The sequence below is a fragment of the Alosa sapidissima genome, chromosome 12, assembly GCF_018492685.1.
Source record: "Alosa sapidissima isolate fAloSap1 chromosome 12, fAloSap1.pri, whole genome shotgun sequence".
Classification (NCBI taxonomy): domain Eukaryota; kingdom Metazoa; phylum Chordata; class Actinopteri; order Clupeiformes; family Clupeidae; genus Alosa; species Alosa sapidissima.
The window spans coordinates 2,308,980-2,328,540 of NC_055968.1; the positions used below are offsets into that span (position 1 = coordinate 2,308,980).

At 37.7% G+C, this 19,561-nt stretch overlaps 1 protein-coding gene and 1 long non-coding RNA gene across 2 annotated transcripts in view; one reads left to right on the forward strand and one right to left on the reverse strand.

Annotated features, from left to right (window-relative positions):
* acbd6 (acyl-CoA binding domain containing 6) overlaps positions 1 to 19,561 on the forward strand; it is a 96,640-nt gene that overhangs the window by 21,473 nt on the left and 55,606 nt on the right. The window contains exon 4 of the mRNA XM_042056216.1: positions 3,112 to 3,194. Within this exon, the coding sequence (XP_041912150.1) occupies positions 3,112 to 3,194 (83 nt within the window). The remainder of the gene's footprint in view (positions 1 to 3,111; positions 3,195 to 19,561) is intronic.
* On the reverse strand, positions 13,334 to 17,646 carry LOC121677499. The gene is made up of 3 exons (XR_006021012.1): positions 17,495 to 17,646; positions 14,687 to 14,692; positions 13,334 to 13,345 (listed from the first exon to the last, which is right to left on the reverse strand). It is a non-coding gene; the product is annotated as an uncharacterized LOC121677499 (long non-coding RNA).

Genomic DNA, 19,561 nt, shown 5'->3' on the forward strand with positions numbered 1-19,561 from the left:
TTATGCAAGCATTGTTTTCCCTGGATGGTCTCGATGGAGGGGAGTGAGGAACCGGTGATGCGTTGAGCGGTTTTCACCACCCTCTGCAGTGCTTTCCGGTCGGAGGCAGAGCAGTTGCCATACCATACTGTGACAAAGTTGGTGAGGATGCTCTCGATGGTGCAGTGGTAGAAGTTCACCAGGATCTGAGGAGACAGGTGGGCCTTCTTTAATCTCCTCCTCTATCTCCCAAACATTCTCAAAGTGCATAGATGCGGTCTCCCGAGACAGGACGATCTCGGGCATCCACGTATAGAATATTTTGGACGTTTGGATGTTGATGACCACAATGATCATACAGCAGCACCTGACGCCATACTCAGTCACCTCAGCCACCTCGGCTTACAGGTGAACTGGTAAAAATGCACCCTCACTCCCATTCAACAGCTGGCATTCATTGTTGGATCACTCAGAAGGCAAGCGGATGCACTGGCCTTTATTGACCATTTCAGCAAAGGACACGCTGTCATTGTACACTGATGTCTAAGGCTGTTGTGTCTGCTCGCCACAGCATCAGCAGCAATTCCACTTGGCAGTGTACAAGCTCCAAGCTTGGCTGAACAGTCACCCTATCCGCCCTTCGGGACAGAGACAGTCGACTCAGACTGGGCAGTCAGTGCTGGAAAGTGGCAGCCTTCTGGCGTTCCCTAAACTCATTGTGCACAGGTCTGCCCAGGGGGAAGTGAGTGAGACCTGGGAGAGAACTGCTTTTGTGGGCACACAAATATTTGTTATCACTATGTGCAAAACATTTGCCAGGTGCTGACCTGTTTTCCAGAGGTCCGCTACAGCCTAGTGGCACCTACACCCCACAGTTGTGGCAAGCATTTGGAAACAATTCAGTGCTGCCCAGGTCATCCTGTTTGTATCACAAGAGACAATCCACTGCAGCTGTGGTTCTTGATTCACAACCCATTGCTTGGAATAGATGCGCTTGCACACACATGGCCGCAGGCCCTACTGTGTACATTTCCTCCACCAGTGCTCATCCCGACTCTTCTGGATAGTGTGTGGATGGACGTCTCATTCTGGTCGTAAAACTACATAGAGTGCAAGGACCCCGTGTACAGGGGTGGTCTACACACTTAAATGAAGGGTATTTTGAAAACGATTGTGAACCACTAATGTGTCCCATTGAATCAGTGCTTACATTCCTACAGCATCTAGTGGAGCTTGGGCGTTCTGCATGACTATAAAATCTCATAAAACCGGACAAAAATCAAGGCGTTCACACTCAAAGTCTACCTGGCTGCCATTCCAGCCTGGCAATCAGGTTGGAGTGGCATGATGCCAGGGAAACACCCCCTCGTATCCCGCTTCCTAAAAGACTCACCACCTGCAGCCAACGATCGCCACATCAATTCCCCCGTGGAACCTCACGGTGGTGCTAAAAGCTCTCTCTAGTGTGCCCTTTGAGTCCCTGCATGAGATTGAGGTCAAGCTGCTGTCGTTGCAAATGGCCCTCCTTCTTGCCCAGACTTTGGTCAAGCAAGTGAGTGATTTAACAGCCCTGCCAGTGAACCCCTCACTCTGCTGATGATATTCTCTATGGCACTATGCACTAGGTAAACTCTGCTTGTGCAGTATTAATTGACTCATTTCATTGTCAAAGCATGTGTGCGAGAGTACTCCGCTACTGGCCTCATTGACAGATGTGAATGTTATACTGTACGTATTCCCACTGGTTAATGTTCAGTGAACTCGACTGAAAGAGAACGTATGGTTATGTACCAGTTTTCTGAAGGAGAACACAATATGTTAACCCTTTCGTGCCTCATTGACTCCTGAATCTGGCCATCCAGTGGTTTCTGTATGTTAAAAAGAATGAGTATTTTGCATGCAAAAAATGAACGGATAAAATGATGGCTGGATGGATTGATTCAGATTGATTGCTTCAGATTACTTACGTTATCGGCGATGACTTCCATTCAGTTTAGCATAGATTTTAAAAAACATATTTAAGTTTCTGTAACACACAGTGCTCTGGCCATTAAATAGCCTTAGTTGCGGAAATGGTCTTAAATTAAACAAACAAACAAATCCCATCAGTTAACGTATCCTTCTGAGATCTACCAAACCTACCAAAGATCTCATAATGGTACAATATTATATATGTATATAATATTATATAACATATTATGTTGCATTCAAATTGCAGGTAAAGATTTGTACATATGCTCCATGTTGCAGCATTTGGCTGTTGATGGTTCCCGGAAGCTTGGCTCCTTTATTGCTCTTTGTAGCTGTGTGTTATGTGTAGTGAAATTTGTTTATGACACAAAAGTTGAGTCAGGCTTGTCCTATCTGAGCTTTTGTCATATGCTCTGCCCTCCCTTCAGATTCTCCTGTCTCATTCTCCTTGGCCTCACAATGTAAATGTCAGCATTCATCCCAGGGCTGCTAGCCCACAGTGACATGTCTCTTTCTTTCCTTACAGAAGCATTAGCGTGTGTGCTGAGGCAAGGACAAACTAGTGTACATAAATGAAGGGTGAATGGCTTTGGAGTGGCATAGAAAACCCCTCTGAAAAGAAGATTATTGTATTACTTTCCAGAACTGATAAATATTGTTTCCATATGTACAGGAGTGGGGTAAGCACTCAGAGACACAGAGTTGAAGGATTGGAGTAATGTTACAGGAAGGCGCATACTATTTATTTGCCATTGTTTGAATGTGCCTCTTCAGCAGCTTGATATATAATATGAAAGGTCTCGGCTAGATTAAAATAATTCTAATAAAAAGCCAGCAAAAGCATACAATTATCAGAGGCTTGCAGTAGAACATGTACACACATTCTATAGAAAAAGGTAGCCTTAGTCACAAAGTTTCAAGGCTTTATATGCTACAAAGGAGTCATGAGAAACAGACATGGAATTGAACAGCAAATGCATAAATATGATTATAATTTGAAGAGACTTATTATATAGGGGTTTCTCCACAAGTTTGATATAGGAGCATTTATGATTTTTTTTTCTGACATTTCTGAGAGTATGACTTTTTTTAATTCAAATTGGTTGATTTGATATGAAATTACCAATGAAATGGCTTGTATGTTTGTTTGCTCTGCTGTAGGCATCTGACAGGAGGGGTACAGAACAAAGGATGGGATTTGGTGGCCCAGCAGTCAGCTCACTTTATCAAGAGGAAACGATAAGGTAACTGAACAGGCATGTGAACATTGTCCTTGTACCATAGGTTTAATCAGGGCTGTCAAATTATCACATGACTTGGATTCAAGTCAGACTAGAGTCACGATTTTGATGACTTCAGACTCGACTTGACTAAATTAGAAATGACTTGCAACTCAACTTGGACTTCCATGCTATTGACTCGAGACTTGACTCGGACTTTGCCCCTGTGACTTGTAATGACTTGCGGCACGGGTATCTTATGTATAAGTATTTGTATCTTATGAAAACATAACTATTTTTTGCCCATTCAAAACTTCAGCAGCCTCAAGTTCATTGTTAACGTTACATCTGCAACTCAGTGTTATTTTGCATGGAATGCAGGGTCTCCCATCTAGTATGAGGAAAGAAAAAGGGATGACCATCACTCACTCATCATCCTCCCCTTGTCATCTTACTAAGTGGATCCTGTGATCTTGTGATGGATCCTCTGATCCTGTGATGTGGTTTAATAGCCTAAACAATTTAATTTGCGCCACGGAGCAAATCGAAACTATCATGGAATCATCATCAATGACTGATGGCATTTCAAATATACACCCATATCAGCGTTGTTTTTTGCAAAATAAATAGTAAGGAATGTGAAGGTAAATAAATGTTTATTCACCTGGTATTGAGTAGGCTATGGCCTTGATGATATTTAAAATGCTTGTTGAAATGCGTAGGTAGGTAGCCTATTTGTTATTGTAGGCTAACTCTTGTGGGCATGTTTATCCATTCAGTAGATGAACTATCAAACTACAGTATAACGTGTAGGCTATCTGTTGGACAGGACTAACATAAAGGTTGGAATTAATTTTAAGAGTGCAGTGCAAAGGATTTAGAAATAACTATGGTGGCGGATCCTAATATGCGTGATATGAGCGCTCACTGGAAAAAGAGTATTTGTTTGCTTTCATTTGCGCCAACCAGTTTTCTATCGCTCTCTTGCACATTTAATTTATAATATTTGTAAAAGGGCCTGTAGTTTCAGATAGATGTTATTTATACACTCACACAGACAATATCTAATGCAGGCCTGTAAGTTTTACAGCATTTACAGGATTACTGTTAATTTGATCCATCTCCATGATGGGGAAATCTAACATGACAGTTCCCCTGTTAATCCTATCCCTGCTCATTTTTGTTGTGTGTAGGCCTACTGTATTCTAGTTTGCCATTGCCTAATTTGCCAACATTTAAACATGTTTTTTTTTTATTATTGAAATATTAATTCTTAATATGATGAATGGAAACATTATGACACTATCCACTCACTCACACCTCACATGTATGGCCTACTTCACCTCTCACTCAATTAAAGTTGTAGCATGACTGTTCGAACATAGAATTGCCAGTTAGCAAACTCATTACATTAAAAAACCTTTTCCTCAGTAAGAGAACAAAGGATACTTTGTTTGTATTTTGGCTTGTGATTTTAAGTGTTTAAAACTTTTTCAATTTGTTAAGTATGATATATTCATAAGAATGATATTGAAAGCATCATTGATGGCATATTACTATGCGTTTGGGTGGTTGTCGTTTTAGGTTGAAAAGTAAAGAAAAAAAAATGGAAATCACTTAGTCCTGTTGTACTGACTCTCCCGTTTACAAAAATATGTATGGTCTTTTAGATTTTGTATTGGAATTAATATTTATTCACTAATTTGTTGTCATGGTGGGACAAGTTATTGTGTGTAAAATTATAATGCTATTATAATTATATTACTTCATCAAGATCTAGCATTTCCTTGTGCAAGTTTCTTCATCAATACACAAAGTAAGGCATTTGCCCTCAATCTTTTAATACACTTCATATTAACTTTGACATACCTTGATATATAAAAGAAAGAAAATGCCTGTGACTTTTGTTGACCCTATTTCCTATCTTCCATTGAGATTTGTATGACTTAGAACCCCAAAGCCTTTTTATTTTCATAATTTCTTGAGTTTTTCAAATGATATGGTATATAATTGGCCATATGATAAATCACACCATATAACAATCTGTTAATGCAAAAGACGGGTATATCACATGAAGGTTCACTGTTAAAAATCACAACTGTGTAAAACATATCTGTTAAAAGACAAATTCAACAATGTATTAAAATATTTAAAAGCATATCCTACTTTATAATCAGATTAAATTATTGCAATTATTTATAGTGATAAAGATGACATTAATTTTACTGTTGTCTTTAACACCAGGATTGATTTTCTCAGACTACTATTGATATTTAGAATGTAATAAGTGCACATCTTAAATAATACATGTTCAAAAATGTTAAATATGTCAAAATATATTAACTATTATTTAAATGTATGAAAAAGCATTATTTATGTAGGAAAATGTAGTTTATATCATACTGTGTGACAAATAAATCATATGGTGTGATAAGAAAGCCCGGTCACACAATATGATATGGGGTCACACCATATGAAGTTTCATGCACTTAGCAGAACAATGTGTCTTGTGGCTACATGCTAGCACCAAAAAGTATATGCTCACTGGAACATGGTAACATAGATTTAAACTGCCATGGTGTGAAAGAAAGTTAAGGTTTACATCAACACAATACAGTATGTGTGTGGCTGCGATGATATGAGCACCAGCCAGCAGAGGCCACGTACAGCCTGGTGCACCCAGAAAATATTGTGCGCCTGTCCTAAATCTGAAGCAGTGGCCAATGCTACAAAGTGAAGAGGAAACACTGTGGAAGAAAGTTAATGTTTTTCAGTAAACTCTACTACTAATGAGATGAACTGGATGGGCCCTAATAACCTCTGACTAAGTTCGCTTGTGTCAGTCACTGACAGAATGCATCGGGAATAACACATTAGAAAAACACTGTTCAGCAGCAGTTTGTGATGTTTACTGAGTGTAGGCTAATCTTAAGTACTGTCATGTATGAAAACTAGTATTGCTAGGGAATACTACAATGAAATGTAGTATTGTGGTGGCGTTACTGGCAATACTGGTGATGGCGACCATGAGTAAGTGGCATATGTAGGCTATGCCATCAAAGAGCTTCCATTCCACAGGTTATTATTGTAATGGTGCTATTCATAAATAATGAGCTGTAACGTAACTCTGACATTTTTATAGGATATCGACTAATTATCGTTATCGTCAAAATCATAAAAAATATCAAGTTATTAATTTTTTGTCCATATCACCCACCCCTAGCTATGACTAATTAAAACCGGCAGATTTTCAGTATGTCAGGTAGTCTGGAATATTAACAGACATTTTGTCCGCTTAAAAAAAAGTCTAATGTAACCTCTCGGTTCCACTACCTCAATATTTGTATGTGTGACTTATACTGGAGGTTGTATTGAATGTATGTTATCTCTTATTTTTCTTGTTGCTGTAGTAGCCTACCATGGATACCATGGCTATTATCAGTTCTGCCAATAATTGTAGGCTGAGGTAAAATGACATCAATTAAAGTTTAGAAATGTTGGGAATTTTCCTACTAAGTCACATTTATTGGGAAGCTAGGCAGAAAAACATAGGATTTTTTTTACCATGGTACCAATTTTGTGTAATTGTGTAATACCAAAATTGTGTAATTTCGCTGATGTTTGTATCAACCACTACATTTCTGGTATTATGACCAGAGTATCCCTAGTATCAGACTGTTTTATTCACTGGTTCACTGAATTCCAATTTATCCCTCTAACCCCACCACTTCTCTTTCCCATTTTAACAATGCTTTCCGTTTAGCATTTGATTCCAGCAGACTATTTGCAGTGCTCAACCTTACTTTCAGGTGGTATGTATTATTGGCTTAAGTGGTATGTATTTTCTCATACCTTAATGTCCTCCTGACATTTCACTGTAGTATACAGTACATGACTGCATTTAAGCCGAGCTGCTGCTGATTATAGTCATTGTAGCATATATAAGCTTATCTAGCCTACAATGTTGTTTGTCTAATACGCATCTAATTAGCCTACTTAGACAAATCTTGCTGGGATTAAATGCATATGGCCTGTAGAATAATTAATAGATAGGAAATAAGTACCCCTCCTCCATAGATTGAGCATAACTTGCTTGAGGACCTCTTGTCAGTGCCATGGTTGATACTGACATATCAGTGGGCTGAACGAAGATGATGTTTGGGTGGTGGTGTCAGACTGGCAATTGAATAAAATAATTTGTCTTATAAACTTTTTTTGTAGTTGGGGGAAGTAATCTCAAGTTATCTGTAGCAGTACTTTCATGATTCCATATCATATCTAATTGGATGGCTATGAGACATTACAGAAATTACATATTTACAGCAAAGCTGTGTTATTAATCATTAACTGTAAACTCTGAAATCATCCAAGAGTAAACAGATGAGTAAATCTTGAAATGGCTTCTACTCATTGGCAAGAACCAAAAGTCATAAAAGGATGCAACACAAATGCACAAATTTCTTGCTGTTGTACTAGTAATTAACGTTAAATATCTTTCTCACTTCCTTTGACCTCATCTTCGGTCTTCCCTGCATCTACCATGACGTTCATACTGAGAATACCAAGCTACCTTCCAATGGCAACTTAAGGATTTTGTTCTGTATGTTAGGTCTTTTTAGGTCCACATTTTAAGTAGGTATTGGTCAAGTATTGGGTGAGCATCCCTTAACACATTACAGCGCAGTAACCATAAGGACCCAGGTTCAAGTCTGGGCTGAGTACCTTTCTCGATCCCACTCCCATCTCGATTCCACTCATTTCCTGATTATATTTCACTGTGCTTTCAATAAAGCCCATAAATAGCCCATAAATACCTCTTTAAATATTGGTCCAGTATTGCATTTTAGAGGTTGATGGTTACATCGTTCTAAAGGAATTTTAATCCCTTGTCCCTTCTAAAAATGTGGACCTAAAATGATCTAAAGATCCTTTTTTCTGTCTAGTTGGCTAAACTAACTATGTAGCCTATACTCTTTGCTCTGGTTGTTGGTGTGTGACTTGATGCCTGTGAGACAGGAGTCTTCAACCCCCAACTTCACATAAGGGATTAGTATAACCAGAATACTGGTGGTGGTTTAAAAGGGTGGAAAACAATAATCAGCTCTTGGAAAGGTAGCAGGTTTTTTTACAGTGTGCCAGTGCAATATACAAAAAAAGACAAGCAAAGGGCTTTGATAAAAGAAAACAGCCTGTAATGGGCAATACAATTACTGCCTCATACACAGCCTCACAGGAAGCTGACACTGCTATCCAACACAACACTGAACCCACTCTCCCTTTCACCAGAGACTTTCTAATGAGGAGACACAGCAAAAAATCCTCCATAGAAATGCATAGGGTTAGTTTGTAACGCCAATATGGCTGTTGTCTACACATATCCCACCCCTTCTTTGGCAAAACGTCGACATGTGAATACATTGAGTCAATCATAAGTTGTGTTGTGAAGACATCTTCCCAATCATGTGTTGTGAACTCGCTGCTGGAGCAACATTGGTGTCGTGAAGCCTTGCGCATGCGCATTTCTGCTGAATAGGATGCCCGATGAGTGCCCAAAAAATGTTGCTATATGGCCGCCGAGTGGAGGGTCTTGCCTAAAAGGACTTTGCTTTCACCCTTAAATAGGCCCAACAGTGATAGCACTGCAAAAAATGAATTCTAACCAAGTGTTATTGATCTTATATTAAGATTAAAAAATCTATTTGGTATTGTTTTTAGTATAAAAAGACTTACCTAGCGCTTTCTTGTGAAATCATTTGACTTAATTTAAAAGAAATTTGACTTATTTTAAGACATCTCATCTTGAAAACAAGCAAATTTGTCAGTGCGTTAAGCAAATTTGTCCTAAAAACAAGCAAATTTGTCTTGATAAGACTCCTTAAAATAAGTTAAAGTCTTCTTAAATTAAGTCAAAATGATCTTTTGAGAGGGCGCTAGTTAAGTCTCTTTATACTGAAAACAATCCCAACTAGTTTTTTTATCTTGATATAAGATTAATAACACTTGGTTAGATTTTGTTAGATAAGCAGTTTTTGCAGTGAGGATAATTGGAAGAGCTCACTTGGATAGGAAACACGCAACACAAAACATAGCAATAGCTTAACAAAAGGATATAAACAATGACAAATTTACAGTAGTATACATACACCAACTCACTGTATATGTTTGACCAGTGATTCTATTGCTAACTGCAGAATAGAAAATGGAGCTGAATCAGCTGAACCTCACTGACTACGTTTACATGAGCGTGAATATGACATTGCGATAATGGTGTTTACACGAGTTGTTGTAGAATATTCCATTCACAGATTTGAATAATATGCCATTTATACTCCCGTTTGTGTCACACATCATAGTCCGATTAATAACTAATTTAGCAAAGTTCTAAACGTTACCGCTGTAATTGTTCCCATAGTAACCTTATCACTACCTGAGGTATACTACCACCATTACAGAAGTAATGATTAGAAATTTGATAAACTAGTTATTAATCAGACTATACTGTGTGACATGTAAACGGCAATATGAATGGAATATTCTAACAAGTCATGTAAACACCAAAATCGGTTGGTTGGGCAATCAGCTGATTGACATTTGGTCGTAATTGGCATCGACCGATTAAATTGTTCATAAGGCTGATAAATACTTTTTCAGACATACACAGGAAAAATGTATTGTGCTATAGGCAGGGGGTTTCCCCACAGTGGGCAATTTCGATGGCCCTTGCTGCACTGCAAAAAATAAAATCTAACCAAGTGTTAGGATCTTATATTAAGATAAAGAAATATCTAGTTGGTATTGTTTTTAGTTTAAATAGACTTACCTAGCACTTTCTTGTAAGATCATTTTGATTAAAGTCATCTTTTCATGATGAAATATCTTAAAGTAAGTCAAGACTGTTATTAAATTAAGTGTAATGATTTTACCAGGAAGCGCTAGGTAAGTCTCTCATACTAAAAACAATACCAACTAGATTTTTTTTTATATAAGATCAATAACACTTGTTTAGATCAACAGTTTTGCAGTGTTAGCTAGACTGCAGCCATCTTTTTCAAAATGTTTTTTCACAGGGCTCATTAACCAATTAGGTTCCATGTTACAGATACAAGTATTTGTCTGCCAGTGCGTTAAGTAAACTTAAAAAAGTCCTAAAAAACAAGTAAATTTGGCTACCAGAGCATTGAGCAAATTTGTCTTTAAAATAAGTCAAAGTCTTCTTAAATTAAGTCAAAATGATCTTTCGAGAGAGAGCTAGGTAAGTCTCTTCATACTAAAAGCAATACCAAATAGATTTTTTGATCTTAATATAAGATTATATAACACTTGGTTATATTTCATTTTTCAAGTTTATTTCATTGGTTCACTATTTTGGTAATGGTGCTGCAGAGGTTTGCCCAATGTCTCGAAGTCCTATAATGTTATGTTTATTTATGGGATAATACATAATGCAAGTCAATATTGAGTAAGGATTAAACACTTAGGGCTCTAACTTGGCGGTCTGAAGCGTCTGGTTTACATTTAGGGTGTGTCCAGTCTGAAATTGCACTGCAAAAACTGCTTATCTAACAAAATCTAACCAAGTGTTATTAATCTTATACCAAGATAAAAAAACTAGTTGGTATTGTTTTCAGTATAAAGAGACTTACCTAGCGCTTTCTCGTGAAATCATTTGACTTAAAATAATTAAAACTTTTCTTAAATTAAGACATCTCATCCTGAAAACAAGCAAATTTGTCTGCCAGTGCATTAAGCAAATTTGTCCTAAAAACAAGCACCTTAAAATAAGTCAGTCTTCTTAAATTAAGTCACAATGATCTTTCGAGAGAGCGTTAGGTAAGTCTTTTCATACTAAAAACAATACCAAATAGATTTTTTTGATCTTAATAGAAGATTATTAAAGCAACACCAAAGCACTTTTCCTCTGTCGCACACACGCTATATGTTTATCCAGCACCAGCTTTGGAAATAAGGATGTCTACAGACAAGGTAGAGTATGTTGCATGATTTTTTGAAAGTATGATGTATTGCGACATCAGAAGCCAGTCAAATTTGTAGTTTCTTAGGTCTCATTCCATCGAACTACAGATCCGCTACCCGATCTGGCAAACTTGCATAGTGCGGCTATAGCCGACAGAGGGTCGCAAAGTGAATGCAGAAGTGCCGTTCATCCCGTTACGAGTTGATGAACCACTGAAATGATTTTGGAAACATTATTTTAAGGTACAAAAAACTCCTTGGTGTTGCTTTAATACTTGGTTAGATTTCTTTTTTTGCAGTGTGCTATCTTGGCTCTGTGACAAATTTGCTTAATACCCAGGAACCCATCACAATTGTTTCACAAGGACATGGGGCGTGTTTTATCAGGGTACCCACGGAGTCTTAAAAGTATTAAAAAGTATTAAATTGATCTTATCCAAACAATGACAAATTTACAGTAGTCTTAATTTTTCAAATTATCAGTAGATTTAGTCTAATATCCTCACGTAGCGTAACAAGGATTAAAGTTCTACGTCGTATGACGGATTTCCGTCAATTTGATTTTAGAAATGTTATATTTGAGATCGATGCAGATCCGGTGAGAAAAAAAATGGGGGGGGGGGGGTCTATCACCTTTTCTTTTCCTTTTTTTAAGGCAACTACAATATTAAGTCTGATGAATGAATGTGTGTGATGGTAAATGTTTAAAGACCTAATAGTGTTCTTGAGAACTTTCATCAGAGACCGCCCCAGAAGATACGTCAGCCATGAGTTTCGCTTTGTTTATGTTGCAGCTACATGCTTGTCTCATTGGCCTGGGGCGGTTGCTTAAAAAAAAAAAGTCTGGAGGACGGTCTAAAAGTTGGATTATAGTGACACAATCGAGACAGCTGATGAGGTTGCCCAATCCGTTTAACTTTTTTTGGATATGATCTTGTGAGCTCTATGTGCGAATTCGGAGGCTGTGTTCTTTCCGTGCATCAATGTAGACAATTTTTTATTATCGCGAGGGGAGGTCATTCATTTTGGGTGTCACCTATGACTTGAACAGATAGCATGCTAAAACTAGTTGGTATTGTTTTCAGTATAAAGAGACTTACCTAGCGCTTTTTTGTGAAATCATTTGACTTAATTTAAAAGAAATTTGACTTATTTTAAGACATCTCATCTTGAAAACAAGCAAATTTGTCTGCCAGTGCGTTAAGCAAATTTGTCCTAAAAACAAGCAAATTTGTCTTGATAAGACTCCTTAAAATAAGTTAAAGTATTCTTAAATTAAGTCAAAATGATCTTTTGAGAGGGCGCTAGGTAAGTCTTTTCATACTAAAAACAATACCAAATAGATTTTTTAATCTTAATATAAGATCAATAACACTATGTTAGAATTCATTTTTTGCAGTGCATAATTATTGTACACAGTGGGGGAAATGGGCATTTAATGCGTCAACATTTCAGTAATTCCAATTAGTCTATTCACATGAAATTTGACTTGTAATATTAACTCAACGAATCTACACATAAAGAAATCCAAGCATTAAAGTCCATAAATAAAGTTATGTGTAATAAAGTTAAAAGATATAGGCGAAAAAGTATTGAATGTGCCAACTGAAATTTCTTAAATACTTTGTGGACAGCTTTAAGACATTTCCTGTATGAATAAACTGATCAGTCGCAGTATTCAGGTGTGATTCAGATTGTCTTTGAATCTTAAAGATTCCAGAGGGCCCTCTTGTGAGTCTTGATCTTTTGTTCCTTCCACAAATGCACTGCAAAAAATGAATTCTAACCAAGTGTAATTAAATATTAATATTAAGATAAAAAATCGATTTGGTATTATTTTTAGTATGAAAAGACTTACATAGCGCCCTCCCAAAAGATCATTTTGACTTAATTTAAGAAGACTTATTTTAAGGAGTCTTATCAAGACAAATTTACTCAACACACTGGCAGACAAATTTGCTTGTTTTTAGGACAAATTTGCTTAACGCACTGGCAGACAAATTTTTACAGTGATGTGCAGTGTCATTACTCCTCCAAACATGGTGTGTAGTATGACAGCCAAAATTTGCACTTGAACTCATTGGCAAAGTAAAACTAAGTTCACCATAGTCAACGACAAAACAGTTATGCACAGTTACTTTCACTATTGACTGACAATAGGTTACCATCGAAAACATAGCCTGAAAAAAGCTACGCTTACCCTTGTGCTCCATATATGCCTCTCGCCTAATCACTTTTAACAGTCATTACCAATTTGCAAATGATGGTGAATCTACTCATTTTGAGACCTATTTCGTAATATCGAATCGTGTAATTTGTAATGTTTTGCATGTATTTGCGCTTGTGCGCGTTCCTGTGGACGAGAGAAGCAGGGTGTAGTTGTGCACCTGCCCATATCACTGTTGATAATGCGTACTTAAAACTTACCTAGTGCTTGTTTTCAAGATGAGATGTCTTAAAATAAGTCACTTTTTTTTTTTAATTAAGTCAAATGATTTCACAAGAAAGTGCTAGGTAAGTCTCTTTTTATACTGAAAACAATACCAACTATTTTTTTTTTCTCTTGATATAAGATTAATAACACTTGGTTAGATTTTGTTAGATAAGCAGTTTTTGCAGTGCATGTTTCTCTTGGTCAGTGGCGTAATGGGTTTTAGGTAGTGTATGATAGTGATTTTTAGATAATGCGCTAGACCCCTCCTTAGGTCGTTAATTGCCACACCCCTTGGCGTGTTTTTCAATAAAAGAGACGCGCATAGCGCGCAGGTGTTGGTGGTGGGGGGGTGGAGTTAGTACACTGCAAAAAATGAATTCTAACCAAGTGTTATTGATCTTATATTAAGTTTAAAAAATCTATTTGGTATTGTATTTAGTATGAAAAGACTTACCTAGCGCCCTCTCAAAAGATCATTTTGACTTAATTTAAGAAGACTTTAACTTATTTTAAGGAGTCTTATCAAGACAAATTTGCTTGGTTTTAGGACAAATTTGCTTAACGCACTGGCAGACAAATTTGCTTGTTTTCAAGATGAGATGTCTTAAAATAAGTCAAATTTCTTTTAAATTAAGTCAACTGATTTCACAAAAAAGCGCTAGGTAAGTCTCTTTATACTGAAAACAATACCAACTAGTTTTTTTTATCTTGATATAAGATTAATAACACTTGGTTAGATTTTGTTAGATAAGCAGTTTTTGCAGTGTAGTTATGTAATCTGTGATGGCCTGGATGCCTTGCCACATGTGTCGGGGGAAGAGAAGGGAACGGCTTTGTATGAGTCAGCCATGTTTGTGTAGACATGGTATAATGTATTTTCTCCTCTTGTTGGACATGATACATTTTGATGAATTTAGGCAGTACAGTATTTCAATTTGAGTGGTTGAAGTCACCCACGACAAATGTAGGCAGCCATGGGATGCAGAGTTTGCTGTTTACTTATTTATTTATTTACTTTACTCAGCTTCCATTACTACAGTAGATGTAAACTTTCTGGCCAGATAGGAAGTGTCCATGCACCACATTTTGTTTACACAAATGCACAAACCACCACCTCTGGTTTTACCGGAGAATGCAGCATCCAGCTAGCTTGATAGCACTGTTGGGTTTTCCGCTGTTAAGCCAAGTTTCTGTGAAAATCATGATGTTGCAGTCCATAATCATTCTGTGTGAAGTTCATCCATTTTGTTTGCCAGGGAGCGAACATTGGCGAGGAAAAGGTTTGGAAGAGCGAGTCTGTGCAGTTAGCTTTAGCCTCGCTCGCTCAAATTCTACCGCGAGAGCCCCTGTGTTTTTGTTTATTCAGATCAGGAGAAACCGTAGGTCTGAAGGCTGTAGAAAAAGATGTATATCAGCAACTGTTTGCAGCACGGACACGGTACAGGGAACGGGCAGAAAGGTATCTGTCCAACTCCGATTCCAAGAAACTGGGGGACTCAATCCGTAAAATGACCAACATGGTCTCCAAAAGAAAGCCCATAGCTGCCCTCAACGAAGCCGACATGGCTAATGAACTGAACAATTTTTATACACATTTTGAAATTGACATAGTAAAGGAGTGTGATGAAGTTATAGATAAAGTACATTTATTGGAATAATATTAATATTAAATTAAATTAATATTAAAATTCCAATAGATCCAGAGGTGATTACCAGAGTCTTCAAAACTATATGCTCTAACAAGGCATCAGGGCTAGATGGCATGTCTCCTTTTCTTGTTAAAACATTTGCAGAGGAACTCAACCGCCTGGCATCCTCTCTTTCAGCTCTCTATAGATTCTCACACAGTGCCAAAGCTATGGAAAAAATCCACCATAATCCCAATCCCAAAAAAGCCCTGCCCACAAGAACACAATGACTACAGGCCACTGGCCTTAACTTCAAATGTCATGAAATCACTAGAAAGAATCAACAGGGTTAGTACACCTATTCCAAGATCAAATTCAAGCACTTTTCAAGCACCTTCAAGGTCAATTTTCAAGCTTTGTTCGTATTTTCGTAGTATTTTCGTACTTGTATGAATATACTAACTCAAAATGAGTTTTACTTTTTGATCATTTAGAGATTGTGTTTGATAACAGAAAATTGTGTTTGTTTCCAGTTGCAGCTACTGGAATTCCAGTTGCTGCTACTGGAAGAAACTGGAATCCATGCATTTCCACTGAATTATTTTTGGAATCTGATCCCTTATCATACCTGTTCATTCTTACTCGTCGCTCGACTTATCGTGACTAAATTCAAGATGGCTGCAAACGCTAAACTTCGTGAAGATACTGTCTGTATAAATCGTCTTGTAAGTAAACTACTAGTGCTTTTTCAAAGTTCTCAATGTCTCGTTTTAAATGTCAGGGCCCTCGGAAGTCTACCAATGAAGTGTGGAGATACATTGAGCCTCGTAAATGGGTGTAAAACAGTGATTTATTTGCATGGCTAGCCCGATGCCGAAGCACCACTATTGAAAAACCTGTTGGTAGCATCAGCTAACTAGCGCCAGATTTTGGAGTGCAGGGGACAAGCCGAGATGGGCTATATGAGACATACGTTCACACTCGGTATCATGTTTCAATACACTTTAGGTCAATATCACACCGGAATTCTCCTTTAATAGCAGGAAAAGAAATTGCATATTATTGAATAGGGTAGCTCCGCGATAGCAGAGTCAACTGTAGGCCTACTTTCGTTTTGACATGTTGGAGGTATCTACAACCTACAGTACGTGTTGTGCGACGGTGCGTGGATGCAAGGATAATTGTCTTGTCAGCTATTTTTAGTCAATAAATGAAACGGAATTTGAAGAAAGAAAGGTGACCTCTAGACCTCTCTCTGGTAGATATACGGCCATAGACATGACTTGTGTGGTTTGCATTCACATACCATAAAGTTTCGTCTCCTTCAACCTAACTTTTTCCTTGTCTTCCAATGATTGGAGCTAGCCTATTCAATAATATGTTAGCTTTAATGGCGACCTAGCTAGCAATGCATCTGTATGACCCTACATGATTTCTGTTCAGCAGTCCGAAATAGCTGTTTTTTAACCAACGCTCATCAAAACGGCAACCTCACTTCATGTTGGTGGTGCTGGTGCAGTCATCTCTGACTGTGCAGGGGGGCGTTGTCACGCATGAAAACAGACTGACAGATCCATAGACTGGGCAGATCAGTCACACACGCAGAGGCTTAAGCGAGGACCATGGCGGAGAAGTTAAAGTTTAATTTTAAACTCTGCGACTTTCTGCTTCTAATAAGCTAACTATTCCGTCAGATTTTGTGTCAAAACAAATACACTTACAATTTTAAGCATTTTCAAGCACTTTAACCGAAATGCAAGCACTTTTCAAGCACTTTAACCGAAATGCAAGCACTTTTCAAACCTTGAAAACGCAACATTAAAATTCAAGCATTTTCAAGGATTTCAAGCACCCGTACGAACCCTGAATCAATACTGAGGAACTGCATAGGGAGGTGGAGTAATCTTTAGATCAGTATCAATTTGCTTATTAAAAAAAAACGCAGCACAAACGATGCCTCCCTACAGTGTCACATCTTGTACTGAAACATCTAGAGAGCCTTGCTGCCTATGTCAGATTGCTTTTAAAGAAGCACTATGCCGGTCTGGTTATTCCTTTGCTGTTTCTGTGTTTTCGCCATTTGGGCTTGCATTTTTCACTACACATCCCCCCCCTGCTAAACACATACAGGGCTCACAATAAAATGGTCGAGCAAACATATTGTTCAAGAGACTATCAAACCACATTACAAAGACTAAGTTCAACAGCAACAAAGCCAAGTCGGCGTCCGTTTTGCAGTCTTCGTCGAAACTACAATCTGACTACATTTTCGAGCCGCGATTGGATACTTCCGCTGAGTCACATCCGGATTTACCCGGACCGGGTCCAGAAAGTTGAATATTTGTTTTTTCCGTGGAGAAGCGATAGGAGGAGACAAAGCACCCACCAAACGACCCAGAAAGTGTTGTAGAACCATCAGAACGACTCTCAACCTGCATAATTAAGGTCATTTTTGCTAAAATTGTTGCATAGTGCTTCTTTAACCCTTAGAACCCTAAGCTGTTTTTAGGGCATTTTCGCTACCTTTATTCATAAGGATTTATTCTGGTCATTTTAAGTGCCACACACACATATTATATATTGTTTTTTTCAGCAGAGTCTAGGCTATCCAGATGTCATGTATTAGTACTATAGCATTGATTTTATTTTGATTTTTAAAGAATTAAAATATAAAAAGAGTATTAAAAATTCGGTAACACTTTATTTTAATGTGTCGCTGTTACAGTGTACTTACCTAATTAGGTACAGTGGTACAACCTGTGTAACAACATGTACTATCAGGTACTATCATTGTACTTGCATAATGTATTTGTGGGTACCTACATATAGTTGTTACATTATAATACTGAGTGCTTTTACAAAACTTTGCCAATTTGCCTAAATTTTCATCAGAGGCAAAGAGCTGACCTGAGACCTGCTGGATGGGGTAAATCGGGTCATGATCGATTTGATATACAAAGCATGCTTAGCTCCAGTCAAGGCCTCATTGTCTTCAGTGTACATGTAACAGCTGTGCTGCTACAACCTTGTTACTCTTTGATACAGTGGAATAAACTGGAACAGGTCTTGTCTTGGAACAGGTCTACTAATTCACATGTACTGTGTGGTGTAACAGCAGACACGTTTCAACACATCAATGACAGGATGCATAACATCATTGACAGGATGTATATATGTAGATGTAAGTACTTAACTGGTACACTTTATTTTAATGGGTTTATTCCACTGTACCAAAAGAGTAATACATGTGTACCAACACAGTTGATACATGTACTACAGTATGTAGGGTAATGGCAGACATGTTCCAAGACACCAATGACACAACATACATGTAATACTGTATGTAATTGTAAGTACTTAACTGGTACACTTCATTTTAATGGGTTTATGCCACTGTATCAAAGAGCAATACGTGTGTACCAACACAGTTGATATATGTACTATACATATATCAACTGTAGTGAATTAGTAGACCTGTTCCAAGACATCGAAGACATAACATACATGTCATATGTACATGTAAGTAATTAACTGGTACACTTAATAGGTTTATTCCATTGTATCAAAGAGTAACAAGGTTGTAGCAGCACAGCTGTTACATGTACACTGAAGACAATGAGGCCTTGACTGGAGCTAAGAATGCTTTGTATATCAAATCTATCATAACCAGATTTACCCCATCCAGCAGGTCTCAGGTCAGCTCTTTGCCTCTGATGAAAATTTAGGCAAATTGGCAAAGTTTTGTAAAAGCACTCAGTATTACAATGTAACAACTATATGTAGGTACCCACAAATACATAATGCAAGTACAATGATAGTACCTGATAGTACATGTTGTTACACAGGTTGTACCACTGTACCTAATTAGGTAGGTACACTGTAACAGCGACACATTAAAATAAAGTGTTACCAAAAATTCTTGTATTTCGACATGTATCTCACCACAGCAAGCTCATAGCTCTACATGCATTTCATGTGTGTGTAGGGAAGACTGTCCTGAATCGGGCAATATAATTGCCATGTTGGAGGGATACTCTGGGGCTGAGCAATTTACAGAAACATGTGGTGTGTGATTTACGGAAATAAATGCCATTTTTTATTTAATGATGAAAAATGACCTTTCTGTGCTCCATATCTATGACACGAACTGATCTGACCTGACTTGACCCGAGGTTGCGTGTTAGCCTGCGTGCCTATGGTTTTTGCACTCATAATGATTCTCAACTTTTTACTGCATTGCCATGAACAAAGTAAAGGCAAAAAGGGTGTTTCTTTGTTGAACAAATTGGGATGCAATGTGAGCCTTGAATTGGATGCCATGCAGGAATTTGCTAGGATATCAAAACCGGAGTATG